The 23,668-nt window shown below is 35.7% G+C and overlaps 1 protein-coding gene across 2 annotated transcripts in view; it reads left to right on the forward strand.

The window, feature by feature from the left end:
* The window catches only part of GOPC (golgi associated PDZ and coiled-coil motif containing), a 38,868-nt gene extending 17,736 nt beyond the window's left edge, over positions 1-21,132 (forward strand). The window contains exons 2-9 of one of the 2 annotated variants that reach the window (XM_015064677.3): positions 2,016-2,180; positions 3,718-3,741; positions 6,920-7,095; positions 8,131-8,296; positions 10,886-10,981; positions 12,318-12,482; positions 14,613-14,793; positions 18,090-21,132. In XM_015064677.3, coding sequence (XP_014920163.3) covers positions 2,016-2,180; positions 3,718-3,741; positions 6,920-7,095; positions 8,131-8,296; positions 10,886-10,981; positions 12,318-12,482; positions 14,613-14,793; positions 18,090-18,220 — 1,104 coding nt within the window. In that variant the 3' untranslated portion in view covers positions 18,221-21,132. The remainder of the gene's footprint in view (positions 1-2,015; positions 2,181-3,717; positions 3,742-6,919; positions 7,096-8,130; positions 8,297-10,885; positions 10,982-12,317; positions 12,483-14,612; positions 14,794-18,089) is intronic. The other variant, XM_027057015.2, reaches the window with a different exon arrangement.
* Positions 21,133-23,668: the final 2,536 nt, after the last annotated feature.

Below are 23,668 nucleotides of genomic sequence, written 5' to 3' on the forward strand. Positions count from 1 at the left end.
TTTGTGAAAGTATTACACACTCTTTTAGAAGGCAATGGAAATGAAGTTCTTCTGTAATCTCTTGTATATGTTCATTACATTTAAAGAACAGAGTCAACTACTAATGTAATTATTTCTTTTAGCATTTACATTAAAAAAAATGTTTTTAATGTTTTATTTATTTTTGAGAGCAAGAGAGACAGAGCACGAAGGGGGGAGGGGCAGAGAGAGAGGGAGACACAAAATCTGAAACAGGCTCCAAGCTCTGAGCTGTCAGCACAGAGTCCGATGCTGGGCTTGAACTCACAGACTGCAAGATCATGACCTGAGCTGAAGTTGGACGCTTAACCGACTGAGCCACCCAGGTGCCCCGCATTTAAATTTTTTTGATGAAAGTATAGTTGTCACACTATATTACATTAGTATCAGGTGTAGTGATTGAACAACTCTATGTGCTATGCTCATCACAAGTGTAGCTATCATCTCTCACCATACATTGCTATGGTAATACCAATTGATTATGTTCCCTATTCTGTACCTTCCATCCCATGACTTACTTAAATTCTGTAACTAAAAGCCTGTAGCTTCCAGTCCCCTTTACCCCTTTGTGCCCATTCTCCTACTCATGATAAGAAGTGTGCCTGTGTGTATATGTGTATGTTTGGAGGGAGGGGGAGAGAGAGAGTGTGTGCATGCAAGAGCGCTTCTACAGTATTAGAATTCATCTCAACTTAAAGATATTTATTGAGCATCTTTTATGTCCTAGGCACTGATTGGTGCAGTTGGGGTGTAGAGATGTATATTAGTCCTTTGGTCGCTTATACCCAGAGAATTTCCCTCAGTTGCTTCTGGTCTCTTTCTGCCTCTTCTGGTCTTTCCATCTCTAGACTGTCTTACTACTACAATTTTGTCCTTGTCACTTAACTTCAAAGCACCTCTAGACTCTTTTTCCTTCACTAACCCTCTTTAAATCTTCCTTTGCTTTGAATTCCTTGGGATGACCGATTCTAAATACACCTGTAACTTGCCACATTTTTCTTTAGTTGGTTTGCATATATATTACCTCAGTTAATAAATAAGAAAGCTTCTCCAAGACATAAATAATTGTAATCTATAATTCTAAAAGTATTTTCCACAATTTTTTTCTCCTTGAGCTAATATAGTTCTGAGCCCCTTGATGCTTAGTACAGTTACGTTGAATTAAATAGAAAACTAAGGCCTTTTTCTTAATCTTTGATCTACTGGTGATTGGGAAGACCAGACACACAAGACATCCCATGCACAACTATAAAACATTTAAGTGTAAAAAATGAAAAACTTCCAACTTGAATGAATAAGTGGTTTTGAGGGGTTGTTCTGCTATGTTGTAACAGTTAACTGTAGCTTATAGTTAACTCTGATATTTAGGCCCATTGTGACCTCAGTGGTTCACACCATAGCACCTAAAATAATTACTAGATAGATAGTGGATGGGCTCATATGAGCTAGTATTCTCTGGGGTGGCTACTTCCTGGTGTCTCCTCTAATACACCATTAATGTTAGTGAACCACTGTAAAACATGTTATCGCTAAGGATGATGAGCCATCCCATACCTTTATATTTTCATAAACTTTGTAGGTAAAGGTGAAACAGTGAAAAGCCCTCTTAAAGTAAGCAAAGTAAAATGGAAGTAGCATTCTGTATTGGAAGATACTGTTTATGGGAGCACCTGGCTGGCTCCGTCAGAAGAACATGTAACTCTTGATCTTGGAGTTGTGAGTTTGAGTCCCACGTTGGGTGTCGAGATTACTGAAAAAAATAAATAAAAGAAGATGCTGTTGATGGTAGAGTTAGTTCTCTTACCACTCCAGTATCTTACCTGTGCTATTGCATTTATGACTATTTAGATGGATGTCTTAGAGCTCAGTCACTTCATCTCTTCATTCTGGTGTTCCTCTGTTCATTTTACAGGTAGCCTGTGTCCTTTTTGAATAATTATTATTCGAGTCAAAATAAAATTAAGCTTACTTGATGTTTTTTGTTGTTGTTTCATAAGGCACAGTTGGTAGATCTGAAATCTGAACTGACAGAGACCCAGGCAGAAAAAGTCGTGCTGGAGAAAGAAGTCCACGATCAGCTTTTACAGTTGCACTCTATTCAGCTGCAGCTTCATGCTCAAACTGGCCAGAGTGTTGACTCTGGTACCATTAAGGCAAAACTGGTAAGTAGTTTAGAAGGTAACATATACTTACATATATTTTAGAGGGCAAAGAGCACGGTTTTTAATGAGGCTTTTGACTATAAAAGGTAATATGTGCTCATGGTGGGAAATTCAGAAAACACAGGAGATGTAAAGATCTTCATGATCATCCACTGTCTCATCACCTGGGGGTGATAAGTGGTAACATCAGTAAGCAACTGATACTTAGAATAGGATTCTGTTTTCTTCTTTGAAAATCTCTGTGTACATACATTTAAAAGATATTTGTGATTATAACACGTAAACATTTTTTTCCCCTGTTGGATCAGTTAGGATTAAGTTCAGCTGCATATAACAGAAATCCAAGTAACACTAGGATTATTCTTGAATAGTACAAACTGTTTTCTCTCAAGCCCCGAGATAGGTAGTCTAGAGCTGATATGATAGCTCTACAGAGACTGGGTGTCCAGGTTCTTTTTATTCTTGTGTTCTGCCATTTTTAGCTCATAGTTTCCATCTTTAGGATTTCTTTATTCCAGGCAGGAAGAACGAAGAATCTAAGAAAAGGGCAAAAGGATGCTTCCAGGCTGCATTAGCCTTCTTTAAGGAACTCTTCATGAAACCCTCCTCAGCGATTTTTGCCAATCAGTTTAGCCATCTCGTTGGCTATTGGGACTTGCATTTCGGCCTCTTATTTGGTCACATGACCACCTCCAGTAAAACTGGAGTTCTGTTAATAAGGATGAAGGGGAAAATGGAATTGGGTGCCAACCAGTGGCACATTTTTTCTGTTGCTCTTCATAGAAGCACTTTTCCTGTCACTAAACATTTTGTAATGTTTGTGTAATACTCATTACATAAATTTTCCATAATTAACCTTTGCCTTCATAATATAGGTTATTTAAATAGAAAAATTTTTTTAAGTCTCATGTCGGCTTAATCTCTCATGTATTAAGTGTGCACTATGTGCCACTTTGTTGACCACAGGGGACACAGCAGTAAGACAGGTACAGCTTGGGAGAGGTGAAATGGGATGATGATAGTAATACATTTTTAAGTTTTCCCTGTTTTCAGTTAATTCCATTTGATTGGTTGATTAGTTTCTAATACTGATGGGTTAGAATTTATTTAAATGAATGTTTACATGCTCCTTAAACCTTTACAATTCAGAAATTCTATGGATCTAAGTTGGTAGTCTTGTTTTGTTTAACTGAAGTGACTTAGATTTGTAACTGCTTCTTTGGGATGTTTGATATTAACATTGAGCAACAATGTTCGTTTTCAGTAGAAAAGAATTGAAGTGTTAACATTAGATCTTAATCAGGGTGCTATAGTCAAAAGGCACTGAACTAGTTGAGTTGACTAATATTGGTAAAACAAAAAATTTTAATGCTATATAGTTACTATTGCTTATGGATTTGCAAATATATTTGTTCTAATGAACTTCATCCAAATGATATTCAACATATGGGAATTTTCCTTATAATGATTATACCGCTAGATAAATTCATTTGTTTGACATTTTTCTAATTATGAAACTTTTTTCTTATATCTTAAGTCTGTCCCCTCTGTGGAGGAGCTGGTAAGTGTCCCGTTTCTGTTTTGCTTTAATATGTCATGCTGAAGTGTTCTTAGTGTCTTATTTGCATATTGCGTGTTGTCACTTTGTATTTGAAAACGATGGTCATGATGGTGATTTTTTCATGTGCCAGTACCTGAAAAGTTCAGTTGGTGGCCCTTCGTTCTTTTTCGCTACATGTTGTTAAAGATTTTTCTTTTGTTTGTAATTTTATAACCATTATTTGCAGAGCCCATCAATGTTTGACAACTCCTGAGCCTTGTAACTTGCTCAAACCTCTACTTCAAAAGAGCAGTTGGTTTCCTCACTTGAATATTTCAAAGATACATTAAGCAGAAATAGCTTTTTTCTCTTCTTCTATTTGAGTTTATCCCCAGGAAAAGAATGTGCATGTTGGTTTCTTACTCATCTACTGCATGTGCCATAACCTTTTAGTAGTCTTGGAATAATTGTGTGGCCTTTGAAACAACTGAATTTTGAAACTCCTTATCAGAATTTATTTTAGAAAATAACAATATGTAAGTTCTTAATATTTTTCCCACTCTCCCAATCTAATCAGCCTCCAATTTATCTTATGGTTTTATTTCTTTTCAAAATACAGTGTTTGACTATCTAAATACAACATGAGTTTCTTGGTTATTACCTAATAATAAACAGGCTAACTAAAATGTTTTTTTTTTCTTTAAATCTAAAAGTGATTAACTTCAGTTTTCTTTGTCCTTTTCATGCTTGCAAATGGTATTTTTAGGCCTAAGAGTTTGCCAGATTCATTAGGTGTTTGAATTGTGAAGACAAAGTGGTGGCTTAATATGTGTTTCTCAGATTCAATAAATATTATGTAAATAGCTCATTGAAGTAATTGTTAAGTAGGTAATTTTAACGTAAAGTTTATTTAGCCCATAAACCAAAGAATACCTGGTCTTCTAAGAACTCTTTTTCTGACACAAACAGCATTAACCCCAGTAAATGTCATAAAAAAGATTTTTGTTCATGTTATCCAAACTTAGGGGGTTTTTTGGAATTGATACTTGCCTTTTAGGAAATAGGTTCTGAAACAAATTGCAATTTTAGTAATTCCACAGTTATAAAAGGAGGATTCTAGATTATTCTTCAAATTCTTTAAAAACAGTATCTGGAAGTTAGGTTTTAATGGTTACATTTTTTTTTTTACAGAAGCTGAAAAAGGCTGCTAATTAATTTTCTTCTGTTTATAATAACAAATATCTTTAGTCAAAGACGTGATAAGTATATCCAACATTTGGTAGTTACTCATTTTAGCTTGTATATTATGTTTTTGTGTTTTAAGTTTGTGGTACTCACAGCCTTCTATTTGAATATATCAAATAGTGATGTTTATATCATTTATTGATACACTGTTGTCAGAACAGTTGACCAAAGCAGACAGTTAAATTAGTACCAAAATATATTCCATGAGTTGTTAAAAGTTTTTAGAATTTATTTCTCAGCTTCTTAATATCCAGAATAAAAAGGGAAATAATTACAATAATCAGTACCCATACAGTAGAAACTATCACTTGCCATTTGCTCAAGATAAAAATCTTTCTGGTGCTGAGGTAGATTTTTTTTTTTAATAAGATTTTTTTAAAGTTTATTTTCAGAGGGGGAGAGAGAGAGAGAGAGAGCACGCGTGCATGGGGAGGGGCAGAGAGAGGGGGTGTGGAGAGAGGCTCTGTACTCCTCGAAGAGCCCGACGTGAGGCTTGATGTCATAACTGTGAGATCGTGACCTGAGCTGAAATCAAGAATCAGATGCTTACCTGACTGAACCGCCCAGGTGCCCCTAGATTTTTAAGTCTCACAAAGGGGACATAGTAAACAGTGTCTTCACAGCTTATCAACAAATATAGCCACATTGTCACTGATTCTGTGAATCAGTGAGTTGGTAAAAACAGTTCTGTAAGGCAGTAAAAACACTTCTACTTAGGATAAATAAATGGAAGTTTACAGTGTTTGGATAGTTTTCTTGATCCAAAAGTAACACTTAAAATATCTATCAGGGCCATTATTAAACTCTCAGAAGAGTTTTGTTTGGCCACAGAGTTTGTGTGTGTACTTGAACTTGACTGCCTTTAGATTTTGTACCTTCTGTTTTCCATTCTACTTTGTTTTGTATCGGCCTGTCTGTTTTGTGTTTGGGTCCTGAAGGCATTTACATTAGTAACTCCTGATTTATAGGAATAGACATACTGTACTTTATATCATTTTAAGGTAAATTGAACATTATTTCTCACATGTGAGCTTGTGAGAAAAATTTGATGGCAAAGATCTTGAGGTTTTATACTCTGGCTAACACTTGTAATTCACATATATGGGCTGTCTACCAAGTGGAGCATATGATGGTATCCTTTTATGAGAGCTAAAAATGGATGTCCATCCTACCTCATAATAGGCAAGTGGGGCCCTGTTTTCCTCAGCAAACAGTTCTTCATTCACTTTAACATATGGACAAATAGATGAGTCAGATCCCCCAATTCAGTGATAATCTGTACCATGCATATGCTTATGTAGAGAAATTTTTTAACGTATGTTTCAATGCAGTTGTTACCAGCATTTTTCCATGACCACCAAATGTTCTTTATTTATTATTTTTTTCCATCAAATGTTCTTTAAAAAATTAGAATATGTGTTCTAATTTAAGCAGTGCAACTTTCTTGTAGTCCTCTCAGGTAAATTAGCTGTGGAATCTATTCCACCGCTGAAGGATTTTGACTTGTTTATAGAATTGTTGCATTAAAGTTAAATAAATGTTTGGGTACAACCACCAGTGTGACTATTTTTATTTTAGTCTAGGTTCTTGCATCATTCTTAGAAAGTAAATAGAGAGCAGATTCAATTATTCATTGAAACCACTCCTATTAGTATATGATGACATTAGCTTAGAGAAGACTAACTCTCGTAGTATCCTCAGTGTCAAAGTACTCCAAGGCATGCAATTATCTTATGTGGAAGTGGTCCCAGTACCTTGTGGTACTAGTTAAAAAGAACTGTATCCAAATCTTTGTTCCATTTTACAGAAACAAAGTGGTAACTTTTATCATATGCTTTCATTGTTGGTATTGTAGATTGTGCGCTTTTATGTATTCTGAGGAAATTGGTCTGTTGTTAAAAAGCCTTAAATGTATTTTCATTACATTGTGCTGGTTTTTTTATTTTTTAATTAGGAGAGAGAGCTTGAAGCAAACAAAAAAGAAAAAATGAAAGAAGCTCAACTTGAAGCTGAAGTGAAGTTGTTGAGAAAAGAGAATGAAGCCCTTCGTAGACATATAGCTGTTCTCCAGGCTGAAGTTTATGGGGCAAGACTGGCTGCCAAGTACTTAGATAAGGAACTGGCAGGAAGGTGTGTAAAAAACGGTACCCTTGTATTCTTAGGTAACGAATTGGGTATTTAATGAGGTTGACTCTTAACCTCTTGTGATAAATGAAACATTAATCTTTACCTTAAGACTTATTTTACAGTTTGTTATAGCTTACTGTTAACTTAATATTGATAGCATTATATATTGCAGATTTATTTCGCTGTACTACATAAATATTTCTGGTTTACATGCGCACACACACGCTTGATAGGAACTTACTATGAAATGCTAATAACTCCAGATCTGCACTTTTCAGCCATTTCGTGCCTTGAAACCATAAAAGATGATGTTCACATATACAGCATGACTTCCATAAGAAATTTTTTGTGTGATCGTTGAAACCCAGTCTTTCTTGACCCTTTAAAACATGTTTGAATGGCAGTGATTTTATTATAATAAAACAGTTCTGCTTGCATTAATTTTTTTACAAATAACTACTCACAAACTTTGGTGATTTATTATTGTTGGTAAATAATTTTTTACTCCTTGTTTTGATATCATGTTAAGAACTGATGTGAAGCAAATAAAAATAATTTCTGTCATGTTGAAGTGAAGATTTTCTAGTAACTTTTACCATATTTAAAATAATCATTTTGTAAAAAGAAGCTATCATTAAAAGAAATGTTTTTGTACGGTTAGTTTCATGTGAAGACTAGTAGTCAGTAGTATCTGATTTTATTGCCCTGCCCTGACTGCACGCAAGACATGAAACATGTTCATTGACATTAGTCTCAAAAGTTGTTTTTTAGATGCATTTGAATGAAGTATGTGATTAGAAAAGGTCTCATTCATTCTTTGTTTTTAAAACTGGTTTTCCCTTGAAGACATCTGTTCTTTTCAGAGTTTTCATATTTTACAAATCTGAAAGCCATCAGGAGGTTCCTGAATAGTAGTTTTAATACTAACTTAGGTATATGTAAAAGCTACTTGCATTCAGTAATTCTTGTGAATTCTCTCTGTAATAAAAATTATAGTAATGAAAAACTAACTGAATTAACTCTTTTCCCAATATAAAGGGTCCAACAAATACAATTACTAGGACGAGATATGAAGGGACCAGCTCATGATAAGCTTTGGAACCAGTTGGAAGCCGAAATACATTTGCATCGTCACAAAACTGTGATCAGAGCCTGTAGAGGACGTAATGACCTGAAACGACCAATGCAAGCTCCTCCAGGCCACGTATGTTTGCTCTGTTCCTATTTCTTACTTAGCCTCTTTTCTTTAGTCAGAAATCCTTTCCATTTTTTTTTTTATTCTAGTAGTATTTAAAACCATTACTTAAAAAGTAAAAGCGGAATTAAACTTATTTAGAGCAGATACATATAGTTCTTTTCTGACTTGTCCTGAAATGCCCTAAAAGTGATGTTTCTGAAAACTTAACTGTTGCTAGCAAATATATATTACTTTTACTTTGGCTCATATTTCAGAGTTTTCCTGGATCATAATTAGGCATGTTTAAGTTTGTTTTTCAAGCTTAGCAGAGAACTTGTGGTCGTATTAATAAATTGGCAAGTATTTTGGGGGTAGTTTATAAAATAGTTTTTGGTAACTAGATTTTCTGTAGTTTTTGAACTAACATTTACACCTGTTTGGTCTTGAATTAAGGTGGAATTTGAGATCTGTGTCCAATCGTCTGTTTCTATAGCTACCATTGTATAAGAGCTTTTCTATCTGGATAAATCTTTATTAAATTTCATTACTACAGCTGCCTGATAATAAAAGCCTTACCATAATAAAATTTATGCATGTCTGACTCCTACCCAATGGCTTGCATATCTTCATACCAGATAAAGCATGGCCTTAAAGTATTTGTTGCCTCTGCAAAGATTATCATAAGAAGAATTGATATGTACGTGAACTTGGTGGGCAAAGAGTGAGAATTACAATGTCAGACATTGGGGACCATTAACTTCTAGGCAGTGGCCAAATGACAAAAATTATTTTATGCTAAATAAAGGCTTATGAACTTTAATCTGATAAACATAGGATTTTTTAATAAAATGGTGGACTGAAGATTTAACATTATTTTGACAAATTACTTTGGTATAGTGAAGAGGATATACCGGGAGAGGGCCTAATTAGAGTTGAGGAGATACGTTAGGAAGATACTTTAGTAAGCTGAGGAGAGAGTGATGGACAAAGAGGAAGTGTATTTGAGAGGAAGGACAGGTTTGAGAGAAATAGCATCAAGAGGACTTGGTGATTAACTGCTTTTGGTTAAGTAGGTGAATGAGTTGGTTAAGTAGGTATTTGGTTAAGTAGGTATTTGGTGTTACCTACTTGGTTAAGTAGGTATTTGGTGTCGGCAGTTCAGTGAGATGATGGCATTCGTTTATAAAGCAAACAGAAGAAAGGAAGATTTGGAGGGAAGTATGATGAGATTTGTTTTAGCATGTAGTGTTTGAGGTCCCATTGGGTCAAACAAAATGTGTCCCATTGGATATATGACTCTGGAATTTAGGAGAAGTCTGAGTTGAAGAAATATGAGGGAAATCATCTATCTGTTATAATCAAAACAATAGAATTGATTAACCCAGGGAAATGTGTGGAAAATAAAAAGAATAGGGGTTCTTGGGTGGCTCATTCGGTTAAGCGCCCGACTCTTGATTTCGGCTCCGGTCATGATCTCACAGTTCATGAACTCGAGCCCCACATATAGGGTTCCTCACTGACAGTGCGGAGCCTGCTTGGGATTCTTTCCCTCTCCTTCTCTCTCTGCCCTTCCCACTCTCTCTCAAAATAAATAAATAAAATATATTGGAAAAAGAAAGAAAAGACAAGAAAAGAAAAGAAAAAGAATAGGAGGCCAAGGATGGAAAGAAACTTTTATGGAGTGAGGGAAAGAAATGGATCATTTAAAGGGAGGATTCTGAGATGGACCTGTCAGATATAAGCCATCTGGGAAAGTACTATAATAGAAACCAAGGAAAAGAGGGTTCCAAGGAGGTAGGGTGATGAACAGTATCAACTTTGTGCAAGGTTTAAGTAGGGTAGTAACTAAAAAGTGTGCATTAGATATAGCCATGTTGGTTGCCAGTGACTGGAATAGTGAATGTGAGAGGCAAGGAAGTAGATATAGTTAGGTTTGACTTCGTGTGAAGGTTAAGGAAAGATGGAGGGAAGATAATAAAAATAATAGGTGATTGAAGGGTTTTTATTTTGTTTTGTTTTATGTTTTTACGTGGATAGTATTTTAAAGCTGGAAAAGGCTTAGAATTTGTTTATATGCAGAACAGGGCTGCAGCTTAACAGAAAGGAAAGAATAAAGGTACCAGAGAAAGAACTATTAATGGAGTAAAGTCCTTTATTTAAGAAGTAGACTCCAGAGCTCAGCAGAATGGAAAAGTAATTAGTGAACCAATTAGGAATTTTTTTCAGTTCTACAAGTTAGTTAAAATGGTTGTAGATCTTTATGATATTTTTCTAATGAAAATAAACATTTTATCAACTTTTATTTCTTGAAGATATGTGCTCATCAGTTCATTCCTGGCAGTAGTTTCCTTTGTAATGTCCTACAATTTAAAAGATGAGCAGTATAAAAAAATTACCCTAAGAGTGAGAAAATCATCTATACATTTCACTATATTAACAGAACAACTGTTCTCATTTTTCCATTTTACCTAGTAATTAATTTCTTAACACTTTACTGTGTATCCATTCCAAGAAATTAATAAAGATTTCTAAAAGCAACTTATATAGCATGGGTTTATTCTATTTGATATATCTTTTAAGTAGTACTAATTTTTCTTCTTTTTTTCCCCTAATAAGGATCAAGACTCTTTAAAGAAAAGCCAAGGTGTTGGTCCAATTAGAAAAGTTCTCCTCCTTAAGGAAGATCATGAAGGCCTTGGCATTTCAATTACAGTAAGAAGTAGTGCTTCCAGTCTCCTTTTCTGTAGTTATATAGTCTAATCATGCTTCTGTGTTGGACATCCTTGGGAAACAAAGCGTTCTGGATATATTCTCTAAGTAAATAAGTTTATCCCCCTGGGCACCAACACTTTTGTGTAAACTTTTTTTTTTTTTTTTTGGTATGTAAATCTTCCTAATGACCATTAAGTACTACTTTAGTAAAATTACTACTTTTTTCAGTATAATTTAACATTTTCATTATGCCTTGGGTCATAGTTCTATACAATATCCTATTATTGCCTCTAGGAGCCTTTGGGAATGGATCTGTTTTCTTCTGTGTTAAATGGCTCCATATTGTATTGTTCTTTTCTCTGGAGTGTATGTGTGTTATCTTTCTCTTGTCTCATTTCTTTGCTGTCAGATTTCACTGGCTCTTGGGTCCAAATATCCTTTCTAAATCTGATGCCTTTACAAACATTTATCTTGGGCAACATTTCTGAGAGCAACCTGTTAGGAAAAAGTAATATATTTGGAGTCATTTGCTGTTGTTTAGTGCTTTGTTCCAGATGAATGAATAAGATGGCTTTACAACTATCTTTGATTTGGTAATACTTAGACACTGTATAATACTTAGACACTTAGAACTATATAAGTTCATTTGCTTTTTGGTATTGCTTAATGTAGAAATTATTTTTATAATAACAAGTTTATCTGTTAAGGATTTATTGATTACCTACCTACCTTTTTGAATGCACTGCCCTCAAAGAGCATAAATTTTAGGAGAAGTAACACACATCTATACAAATATAATACATATATACATACACACACAAATAATTAGGATACAAGCTAGAAAATGAAAGGCACCAAATAACTGCATTTCATCAATTCTTTGTTGCATATTTTTTCACATTTTAGTATCTCTGAAATTGAGATTACACTCTTAGAATGATTTTTGTAGTACATAAAATAATGGTATGTCTTACCATTCATAGTGATGTAGAGTTGATAAAATCTAACAGTGCTGTGGAATATTAATACATAGAATATTTTTATTTATGTTTAAAAGAGTTTAGCCAACATTTTGGCTTTGGAATGTGTTTAAGAAACCACATGCATGTTACTGTTTTATTCAGAGAAAACTTTTTGATACTTGTAATAATATATTTACCATTACCTAAGAGCAAGTAATATTTCACTCAGCATTTATACAGTATAGATACTTAATGAAATGCATTTTTAAGAAGATATTTTATTGTTAGGATGGTATGTGACTATACAAAAAGTAAACTAATTGATTGCCCTTCACCTCCCCCCCCCCCCACTTTTTTTTTTTTTTTTTGGTCAGGGTGGGAAAGAACATGGTGTTCCAATCCTCATTTCTGAGATCCACCCAGGGCAACCTGCTGATAGATGTGGAGGGCTACATGTTGGAGATGCTATTCTGGCTGTTAATGGAGTTAACCTAAGGGACACAAAGCATAAAGAAGCTGTAACCATTCTTTCCCAGCAGGTAAGTTCCCTTTATGTAATGAAAATTGGATCTATCGATTGGTTCCTTTTGAATCTATTGAATATTTTGTACTTCCCTAGGAGGCTTCTCCAGTCATAAAAGTGTTCATATATGGATACTAGGTTCCTTTGCTTTGGGCCTTTTATAGAACACATTCATCCAGATTTACTGAATAAAAAGATTTTATTTGCCTTTTTCCACAGTTGTGTAACTTTTAGCAAGTTTGTTAAGTCCCCTGCTGCAGTGTCCTTATCTGAGAACTGTCAGGATTAAGTATGTTGATTCATTTAGGATGCTCAGAACAGGACCTGGTACTTAGGAAGCAAAACATCATTAATGACTAAAAAACACTATACAAATAGAAGGTATTATAGAAAAAACAATATGCTAGACATAGATTGGTTTCACAGTCATAAATATTAGAACTGAAAGAGTCCTTAGAAATCATTTAGCCTATCCCTCTTATTTAAAATGAGTAAACTAAGGTTCTTAGGGTTTAAATAATTTGCTCAAGGTTGCAGAGCAAATAAATTATAGACTTTGGATTCATATCCACAAGTCATATTTGTTACCAGGTTAACTTAAGGTGGGTTTTTGTTGTTCTGTTTTTTCCTTCAAGAATAGAGTTGAAGAAATTAGGTGTTGACAGTACATTGAGATTTTTGTTGGGTCATCAGTATGGAATTGAATCTGAAAGTTGAAAGTGAATTTATAGCTTGTTTGGTCCGACCATACATGTGGTGTAAATTTCTACGATATCACTAATCGAACATTTACATTAGAGGAGGACCTATTGATGATAAAGTAGTCCATTCTGTTGGTGTATATTGCTGATTTTTAGAAAGCTCTTCCTCATATTAAGCCTAGAATCCATTTTCATGACTATTATGCACAGACCTAATTCTTTAACCTAGAACTTTACTGAAGACCACTGAATTACCCATCTATCCTCCGAAAATGGTATTTTTAAAGCTTGTCTGCTAAGAGAGATCTAAGAATGCAACCCTATCCTCTTTGTTAGTGTTTTCTTAACCAAACTTGGCTACATCCAGTAGTGTAAGAGTGAGATGAATGGCAGCTGTGATAAAGGAAATACAGACAGGCAGTCATAAACTTTTAAGGAAATGCCATGCACATTTTAAAATTCTGAAGCATAACCTTAAGAGGAGAACCAAAGAGACTGACTTAGTGAGTGGCAGTAAAAAATGACATACTTTCTTTGGAGCAAAGGCAGGACATAATTTTCAGAGTTGCAAATACCAGACTTGTGTATAGTGGTTATAGTCTCTTATTAAATGACTTGGAATGTTTTTTAAACATAAAATAATCTGTAACTTTTTCTCATATGCAAGGTTTTATTCAAGAATAGGGGTACAGATATTACACATTTAGTCTAGTAGAAAAAGCAAGGACTTTGGAGTCAAATTTCTATTTTTTGTTTTACTTGTTCATCATATTGGGAGAATTATCTGCTCTTTCCAGGCTCACTCAGGTTTCTCATTCATGTAAAAGAGACTACACTACAATAGGGTCATTCTGAAGATTGAAGGATATAGTTTCGTATAATAAATATGATAATTACTATTATTAGTGACCAGATTACCTTAACACTGTGGTACTCAGTGAAAGTTAAGAAAAGGTTCAAGACCTGTTCAGTAACAACCAGGAAATCGTCATGTAAAGGTTTCTTGAATTAGTCAAGGAAATGTTTGTGTGATGCCCTTAACTGCAACTTTACTATCTGCCTACTTAGATGGATTTGCCAAATTGCTGTGTAAAGTACAATATGGCAAAATAACTATTCAAGTGAATATTTGTTCCAGAATTTTGTAAGTTGAGTAGTTCAGCATCCTTTTTTTAGTTTAGATCTGTTAGCAAAAATACTGTCATCAGTAAAAAGAGCTACTGTAATATTAAAAGGAAATTACTTAGGATTCACGGGGTTGGTCTGGACGTGATGACCTCTGTGTTCTCTTCCACCTCTTGAGAGTCTAGAATTTCATTATTTGTTGTCTTGAAAGGGGGCTACATCTGAACTCTCTTTCTCCTCGTGCCTATTACCCCAAGGAATTTGGAAATCCTTTTTGAGTACAATTAAAATAACTTCCTCATTTTCTTTCCTCATTTTAGAGAGGAGAGATTGAATTTGAAGTAGTTTATGTGGCTCCTGAAGTGGATTCTGATGATGAAAATGTAGAGTACGAAGATGAGAGTGGACATCGCTACCGTTTGTACCTTGATGAGTTAGAGGGAGGTAGTAATTCTGGTGCTAGTTGCAAGGACACAAGCGGGGAAATCAAAGTGTTGCAAGGTAAAAATTACTCTAAAAGTTATTTTTAATATATTTATTGTTAGTAAACTTAAGTTTTTAAATGTTTACTTATTTTTGAAAGAGAGAGAGAGCACAAGTGGGAAAGGAGCAGAGAGAGAGAAGGAGACACAGAATCCGCAGCAGGCTCCAGGCTCCAAGCTTTCAGCATAGAGCCTGATGTGGGGCTTGAACCCACGGTTCATGAGATCATGACCTGAGCCAAAGTCGGACACTTAACCGACTGAGCCACCCAGGCATCCCTATTATTAATAAACTTTTAAAATACAGATTTTAGATTTCTTTGGTAACACTGTTTTAATGATGGGGAAGCCATCATTAACAGAATGAATGAATGAACAGAATGAACAGAAAACTATAAGCAAACAGAAACTTTGCTTATAGTTTTATTGTACACTGGTCATTAGGCCAAAATTTTATTTACATAGAAGTTCTTCTGGATTCTTTTTGGACTTTAAGACAAGTATATTACCAGTTACTGAACTACATGAGATCCTGGAAAAGTAAAAAAAATTCAAGTTTTCGGGACTGAAGTAAAAACCAATATGCCTTTTAGAATAGATTTATCTTAGTGTCATCTTGCTGTCTTAATGCAGATTCTTCTCTCATAATACAGTGATTTATAGACTAAATATGAATATGTTATTAGACTGTGGTGATTGTTATTAGAATCCAGATATGTGATCTTGAGGATTTTTGGGTTAATTCCTTTGCTATTATTTACACATATTTTAAAGAAAAATTCTAACCTTTCTTTTACATAGAGCAGTGGTTCTTAAATTGTGACCCATGGATCTCTGGGGGTCCCCGAGACCCTTCTAGGGGATTCGTGAGATAAAAACTGTTAATAATAATGCTAAAACATTATTTGTGGGTTTTTTGAGTCGATATTTGCACTGATGGTGCAAAAGCAATGGGAGTAAAGCTACTTTTGCCTTAGTACAAATCAAGGCAGTGGTTCTACTACTATAGGAATCGTTTTCTTCCTTGCCATCTACTCTGAGTAAGAAAAAAAAAAAGACAGTGACAGCTTCATGAAATAGTAAAATTAACTGTTCATTTTATTAAGTCTTGACCCTTGAGTACATGTCTTTTTTAATACCATGTGTTACAAGATGGGAAGGATGCATAAAGCACCGAGTCTGCATGCTGAACTAGGATGCTGGTCTCAAAGAAGAGCACTTAGTGATTAAGTAGCTAGCTGAAGTAGCCATTTATTTCATGGAAGATGATTTTTTACTTGAAGAATGATAAATTATGGTTGTTCAGGCTATTTGGCAGCCATTTTCTTTCAAAGGAACAAAGTGAGTCCATCAGTTCAGGGAAAACAGCTGACAGTATTTATTGCCAATGATAAAATGTCAGCTTTCAAGTGACAATTAGAATTTTGTAAAACATGCATCACCCCACCATAAGCTTGATAGCTTTCCAGTGCTTAACTTGTAAAGTAAGATTGGTGGTAATGTTACTAAATGTGATTTTTTTTTTGATATAGTGAAATGAAATTTGTCAACCTTTGGAATTGCTACATGACTCAGTGATCTAATATTTCTCAAATGACCAGTGTATGATGTTACAAAATCCTGCATGGGTAAAAGCCATTCAAATTGCAAGATAGACCAATGGATTTTGATGTAACAGGATGTGAACACTTTACTGATATGGTTTCAAGTCTATGGTGTCAAATTTTAGTATAATATCAAAGAATATTGACAGTTATCTGAAAAGGCTATTAAAACTAGTCTTCTCCGGGTGCCTGTGTGGCTTAGTTGGTTAAGCGTCCGACTTCGGCTCAGGTCATGATCTCGCAGTTTGTGGGTTTGAGTTCTGCGTTGGGCTCAGAGCCTGGAACCTGCTTCGCATTGTGTCTCCCCCTCTCTCTGCCCCTCCCCCACTCATGCTCTGTCTCTCTCTTTCAAAAATAAACAAACATTAAAAAAAACCAAACCTAGTCTTCTCTTCCAGCTATATATCTGTGTGAGGATGAACTTTTTATATACTTGTTACAGATGGAACAGAGGCAAATAAGAAAATCCAGCTTCTAGAAAGCCAGACTTTAACGATATTTGTAGAATTGAAAATTATGTTCCTCTTCTGACTGAATTTTTAGAAAATGGAGTTATTTTCCCTAAGGCAAATGCTGTTCATGTTAACATTTGTTGGGCTTATTTTCATTTTTAACAAAGTAATAATTTTTTTAGATTTCTCAGTTTTAATTACTAATATGGTAAACGCCATTAACCCACATAACATTAATAAACCACATGAACAAGTCTTTGGAGCCCTCAGTACCTATTAAGAATGGAAAGGCATCCTAACACCAAAAAAAAATTGAGAACGTCTGGTATAGAGTTCTGTAGTGAACTGATGAACGGATGCCCTTCTGATAAGCCTGGATCTTGTGAATTCTCTACGTGTACACAGCAGTAGCAGTTGTGTTCTCCCCGTGCGTCTTGATCAAAACTATTGTGGCAATATGTCAAAACTTTACACTGTTGGTCTGCTTTCCCTATGATTTCATTGTCTTTTATCCTTTCTACTATCTGTCGGGATTAGAAGGCTTTGCCCCTCCCTTTTTTGCAGCTGAGGCTAAAAGACTTCTCTGTCACCTGTGTGAATTGCAGACCACTGAAAGTGTGACTCATATAACTAAAATGTATGCTCTTATGATATATTACTATTAACGGACTCAAACCACAAAATATATCCATTGGTTACTGTTTAGCACATGTCCAGACTTCATAGCTCACTAAGTAGATGACATAATCAACTCTGATTTATTTGCAAGCCGAGTATGTATTTTTTAGATTTACCAAAATTTGTTTTAAATGTTATCTGGACATTGTCTTGCCAACAACCTAAATTTTTAGCAGTAGGCTAGCCTGTGCCTTAGTGCACTGTAGTTAAATAATCTGAAAGCAAAATGTAAAAGAAACATATAACTTACTGTTCAATATATATTTGTATAAGTGGAATTAACTGAATTTTACGATTGTTTGTATCAGTTCCAAGTTTCACGGAAATTCTGGTAGGACATTTTATATAATTTTTTGATAGATCCAATAAATAATATGAAAAATCTGTACAGTGTTTGATATCTGCTGTAAGAAGAATTCCTCTGTCAGAAATTGCTAACTTGATTAGTTTAGGCCCCATTATTTACCTCATTACTATTACTAGTTATAGTGGGTACTCCTTTGTTTTTGCTCAGTAAAATTGAAAGACTTCTTTCAGATTAGATAGAAAGTTTCTATCTTTTTTTTTCCTCTTTCTTTCAGGATTTAATAAGAAGGCAGTAACTGATGGACATGAAAATGGAGATCTAGCAACTTCAAGTGAACCTCCTGTAGAAGACAGTGCTTCTAAACTAGATGATCTGCACAGTCTGTATCACAAAAAATCTTACTAAATTGACTGTCTCTCCAGACAAGATTCTTAATCAGACTTTTCTGAGTTTGGGGCACTAGGGAAGATGGTGACAGAGACTATACAAGATCAAGGGAGGCTTGTAGCCTAAATGAAAGGCGGGTACCTCAGGGCTTCATGTGAACAATTCTAAATGCATAAAACTCCTGTTTTCTGTGGTATACCATAATTAGCTATTGCATGTAAAGCGATTTTGATTTTCCTAAAATTGTAAAGCACCAAAGCATGTGTTTCCCAAAGGGATATTACTAGGCTCTTAAGTACCAAATGAAGCACTACTGTTTTATTTGGCTCCTTTTCTAGTTAGTAGAAGGACCGTGCTAACCGGAATTTATAAGAAATAGCCTTTAAATACAAGAATAAATGAATCCATATTATATATTCCAGAATGTTAAGTGTGGTATTTCAGAGGACAGAACTTAACTCAATGAATTGCAGAAATGTAGGTTTGACTTAATTTTTTTTTAAACTAGAAGAATGGTTTTAGTTTTTTTATTTAATTTATTGTGCATCCTGATATCTAAATCAGTTCTTAATGATCATTTATTGTAATGAGTTTGCCTTTCAGCTTTATTCAATGCAGTACAAAATAGTTTTCTTTAAGCAATCCTTTATCAATCAATGCTGCACTAGAAATACTTCCTGAAAAGTTTTTGTACATTGTACTTTTCCTGGTTTTTAAAAGAAATGCAGATGAGTATAAAATATCTGTTCTCAATTATGTTGATCTGTGTGCATGGTATTGGAGCATTACATTATTAATGTTTAGAGTCAGATTTTTTTTTTTTTCTGGAATCCACGAAAGACCGTTTTCTACATTTTGAGTTGTTCATAAAGTTTGTCTTGTTGTGATAGTCTTGGCACTTACAGATACATTTTTCTGGCAGTAAAAGCTCAAATTTATTTGTGAGTGAAATGCATTTCATTCAAACAGCAGTTTTCTCTCAGAGTAACTAATTTGCCAGTCATCTAAAAAGCCAAGGCACTGGTGGGCAAGATAAGGCGAAGACATTTCAATACCGGAATTGTTTTGGTTGGCTTTTCATCTCAGTGTTTGACTGAAGTGCTCTCATATGCAAACTACAGATTTGTTTCTCTTATCCCAGGATTAAGCATGGAGGGCCTGTTCTCTTAGTTACTGCTCTTGGAGGCCACACTGTACCTTGCTGGGGAAAGTGAAAACATTGCATTTAAAGAGGTGATAGTTTTGCCAATATCACGGTTTTAAAGGATGTATGTTTAAGGGAATATTAAGTGGAGGCAAGCCTGCAGGCTTTAGAGTATTATCAGTACCTTCATGTCTAATAGTCAGATGTTATGTGATGTAAAACACATTTTTTTTCTTTCCTAGATGCACTATATATTTGTTCATAGGTAAATCTTTACAATGTATATACTTTATTTGGTGGTTTTGCTATTTATAAATTTGATGTTTTAACTATTGCTCCTTTATGGTTTGTTTTGGGTGGTTTTGTTCATCTGTATATCACCATGTTAGTTTATAATAGAAATGCACTTCCTAGTGTATATTGTTACTGATATTAAAGTACCTTATAGTGTAACGTTGCCTCCAAGCGGAAGCTAGTATTTAATTGTACAACCAAATAAGCAAGCTATATGTTATTGTTTGTTCCTGACAGGCTAGGCCTCTTAAAAGAAGAAAAGAGTTTTTCCCTTATGCATTTCCCTCTGTACCAAACACATACCCCAGGACTGACATGGGATCTGCAAACTAGATTTCAGCCGGTATATTGATTTAGCCAAAAAAAATTCCATTGTAGCGTATCTGAAAACATTTTTGTTGTGACTCAAAACCATATTCTTATTTTTTTTAAATGCAGCCTGGGATGGGATGACCATGGCATTTTTTTTGGAGAATATCCTTTATCCACTAGGTAGAATCCTTAGGAAATATTAGCTGAAACCTTTTGATTTTCAAGAACAATCTAGAAAGTCCACAAAGAGTTTTTCTAAGAACCTTCAATTGGCATTTCTACTTAGACGCTGCTTAATAGGAATCCTATGGGGTGGTTATGACATAAACTCCTTTCAAGGATTGAAGAGCAGAATGAAAATTTTCCCCGATAGTTTAAAATTGCACAAGTCCGTCCCTTTTCATTCCTGCTTCACCTTGGTTTGCAAAGTCTACGTGAGAGCCCTGTTGCTCAGATGCTACCGTGAGCTTCCTGGCAGGTGTTTAGAAAGTACCCAGTTAAAAGTTCATTTTAGAATATATGGTCTCTGGGGGGTGAGCTAAGAATTATAAACTAATGAGAAGCGGTTTTTATATTTTCACATTTATAGGGAAGAAATCTCTAACACTCAAGTTTCTAGGGCAAAACCAAACAGAAAAGAACTGTTGCAAAGCCATTACGGTTAAAAGGAAAAAGAAAAATATACACATTCACAAGCGGAATAGCTGAGAAAAAATGTTCGACAGAACGTGAGGCTTGTGTGTATGTGCGTATATATATTTACACTTTCGCCTCTAAAATTCTCTTCGGTGGTATCTGTTGTGAATATGATGGAGCAAAACCATTTGGGTCTTGAGGCTTGTTAAAGCAGGTTTAAGAGAGGTGAAAATGTTGTGAGTCTTATTAATTATAACTGAATAGTTGTCAGAAGGTAACACAGCTTGTTCCTGGTGCTGGTTTTATTCCCCACACGGTGGACTTACTTTGTTTTCCTGTTAAAAACAAAATATATTGATTCGTGTGTAAGCCGCACATTATTTGACATCTTTATTATGTAATCCACTATTCCACCTGTTCAGTCTTCCACTTACGGTTGGCCTCAGATCTATAGGATTTATGACAAATGTATTATATCTAGTTAAGTTGAGTTTAATATTTTTTTATTAGCCTGTAAATAAAGATGGCATCTTCTACATTAAAATGTGTTGATCTCATTTTTAAAAAAATAAGCGTTTTAAGTTTCTTTCACATTCAGTATTTTGGTTTCTTTACTTCTAGTAGCTTCTGTCATTTGCACCAAGAGGTCCTAAAGTCCATGTAAAGGATGAAACCCAGTTACTATATTGAAATGTTTTTTTTTTTCTTTTATCTTTTTTCTTTTTGTAGTAGTTAACTGTTTGATCTTAGGAACTGTTTACTCTGGCTTAGTTAAAAACATGTTGGTTGGAAGGATCTGTCAGATCTGTCAGAGCAACTATGGGACCAGTGTTTTGTTGAAACTTAGCAGATGGCAACTACTCCAGCCTCCTTGGGTTAGTTTTGTGTTGCAAATCTTGATAGTCAATGTTATCTCAGAGGATAACATTGAAACAAACTAGAAAACCAATCCTCTTAGATACACCATGTAAGAGGTAGATACACCATGTAAGAGGACAGTCTTCCATTTTATCACCTGAGCCTACAGGTTTGGAAGTTCCCAAATTATGTGTAAAATAACCTTTAGAAACATCTGGAAACATTATTCCGTTTCCTTGTGTCAGAAGTTTTACATGTGGTCGCTTACAGTCAGCCTAAGAACTGGGGGTAAAATACCTTTTCTTTGCTAAAGAGTTTTTGAGGTCAATCAGGAAGATAAACTTACAAATGATATTTTCCTCTAAGTGTTAATGAACACAAATCATATTTCAGAAAATTACTTGAGTTATGAACATTTGGAAATACGTATTTTTTGTCGTTGACTAACCTTGATTTAGTTCTAATACAATATGCTGTCTGTCAGCTTAAACTTCCAGTTCACTAAGCAGTTTGGAAGTCTTTTCCCCAGAATTCATCTGCATAGCATGTTTAGTTTATGAAAGGTAAAAGATTATTTACCTTTTCATTCTTAACCAGTGTTCTATTCTAGGTGGTTTTACAACTTTTTTTTTTAAACTGAAAGTGTTGCTAGTTACCATGTGCTGTTGGTGCTAAATATTTGATGATAAATCTTTTTCAGGTGTATTTGGAGAGCTGTAGCCCCGTGGTGGCAGCCAGGAGAATGTGTCTCCTGGATCTCCAGCAAGAGGAGCATAGTGACTCCAGGCCGCCCCGCCGGCTGCTGGGCTCTGAAATCCAGTCCTGCCTTAACACCGAGACTCCCGCTTCTCCAGCTGCTGCCATGACGCGGGTATCATGAGCCCTTGACTTTGGCTTGAGGACTCCCTGACGGTCTTGCCAGACTCCTGTGGAATTACATGATCATCTGAAGTGCTTTTTTTTTTAAATTTTTTTCAATGTTTATTTATTTTTGAGACAGAGCATGAGCAGGGTAGGGGCAGAGAGGGGGGAGACACAGAATCTGAAGCAGGCTCCAGGCTCTGAGCTGTCGGCATGGAGCCCTATGTGGGACTCGAACTCAACAAACCGCAAGACCATGACCTGAGCCGAAGTTGGATGCTTAACCGACTGAGCCACCCAGGTGCCCCTGAACTGCTTTCACCCAACCTTCCTTCCTTCCTTCCTTTCATTCAGTTGAGCTCATAACTGCATCAGAGTCTAGTTGCTTCCAGCTTCCCCCTAAACCCAGCTTCTGTTCTAGTTTTCCTCACCAGCGTTGCCCCTAATCTGTTACACAGTGGACCCCTTCTTGGTTTTGGTGTCTGCTTCTTGGAGGACACAAGTGGACCAGGAATGAGATCTGAGGAAACAGGCTAATAGATTAGGAACTGGCTCATCTCCCACCCAGAGGGTGAAGAGAATGACCTCCTGCTGGGTAAGTGGGGCTACATATAGTCCTTGGCATGAGGTCATGGCTCAGTTACTAAGTATTTCTTAGATGGTGTGCCTGAACCTGTTATCCTTAGAAAGGCCTACCTGCAAAGTTCACCTTTGGCAAGTGTCCAGCAATTTGGATTTCAGGAGTGTACCCCCCCCCCCGCTTTCACCCCCATTTCGTAACTGGTAAGAACTGTGCCTGAAACCTTTATACAAACAATAAGACTTAGGTTGAACACCAGCTTTCCTTCTGGGAATCTGGAATTTTGATACATGCTAGGCAGAGTGCCTATGTAACTGAGCCAAATAAAAACCCTGGACTCTATGCCCAGGTTCAGGTAAGCTTCCCTGATGGACACGTCACTGCTGGAGAATTAAGCTCATCCTGCGTGACTTAACTGGAAGGAGATTCTTGGAGCCTGTGCCTGGTTTCCTCTGGACTTTGTTCACATGCCTTTTCCCGTTGCTGATTTTGCTTGGTGTTCTTTGTAATATAGTTGCGAGTGTAGTTCCATGCTTAGTGCTGTGGGCCCCTCTAAGCGCCCCCTCCCCCTCAGACCGTAACTGTTACTCTCTTGGCTGCTTGGCCAGTAACAGGCTTAAATCCTGGCATAGCCTGGCTGTGGATGTGCTGGGTCTGGTAAGGGAGAAAAGAGACTAGAAATCAAAAGTGTAGGAATTAGCTTGCGTATACAGGCAGGTGCCAAGGATGTGCTACTGGGGTTGGGTTTTGAGACTGCTTGATCAAAGACCAAACTCCTGTT

This window comes from Acinonyx jubatus, chromosome B2 (genome assembly GCF_027475565.1).
Source record: "Acinonyx jubatus isolate Ajub_Pintada_27869175 chromosome B2, VMU_Ajub_asm_v1.0, whole genome shotgun sequence".
Lineage (NCBI taxonomy): Eukaryota > Metazoa > Chordata > Mammalia > Carnivora > Felidae > Acinonyx > Acinonyx jubatus.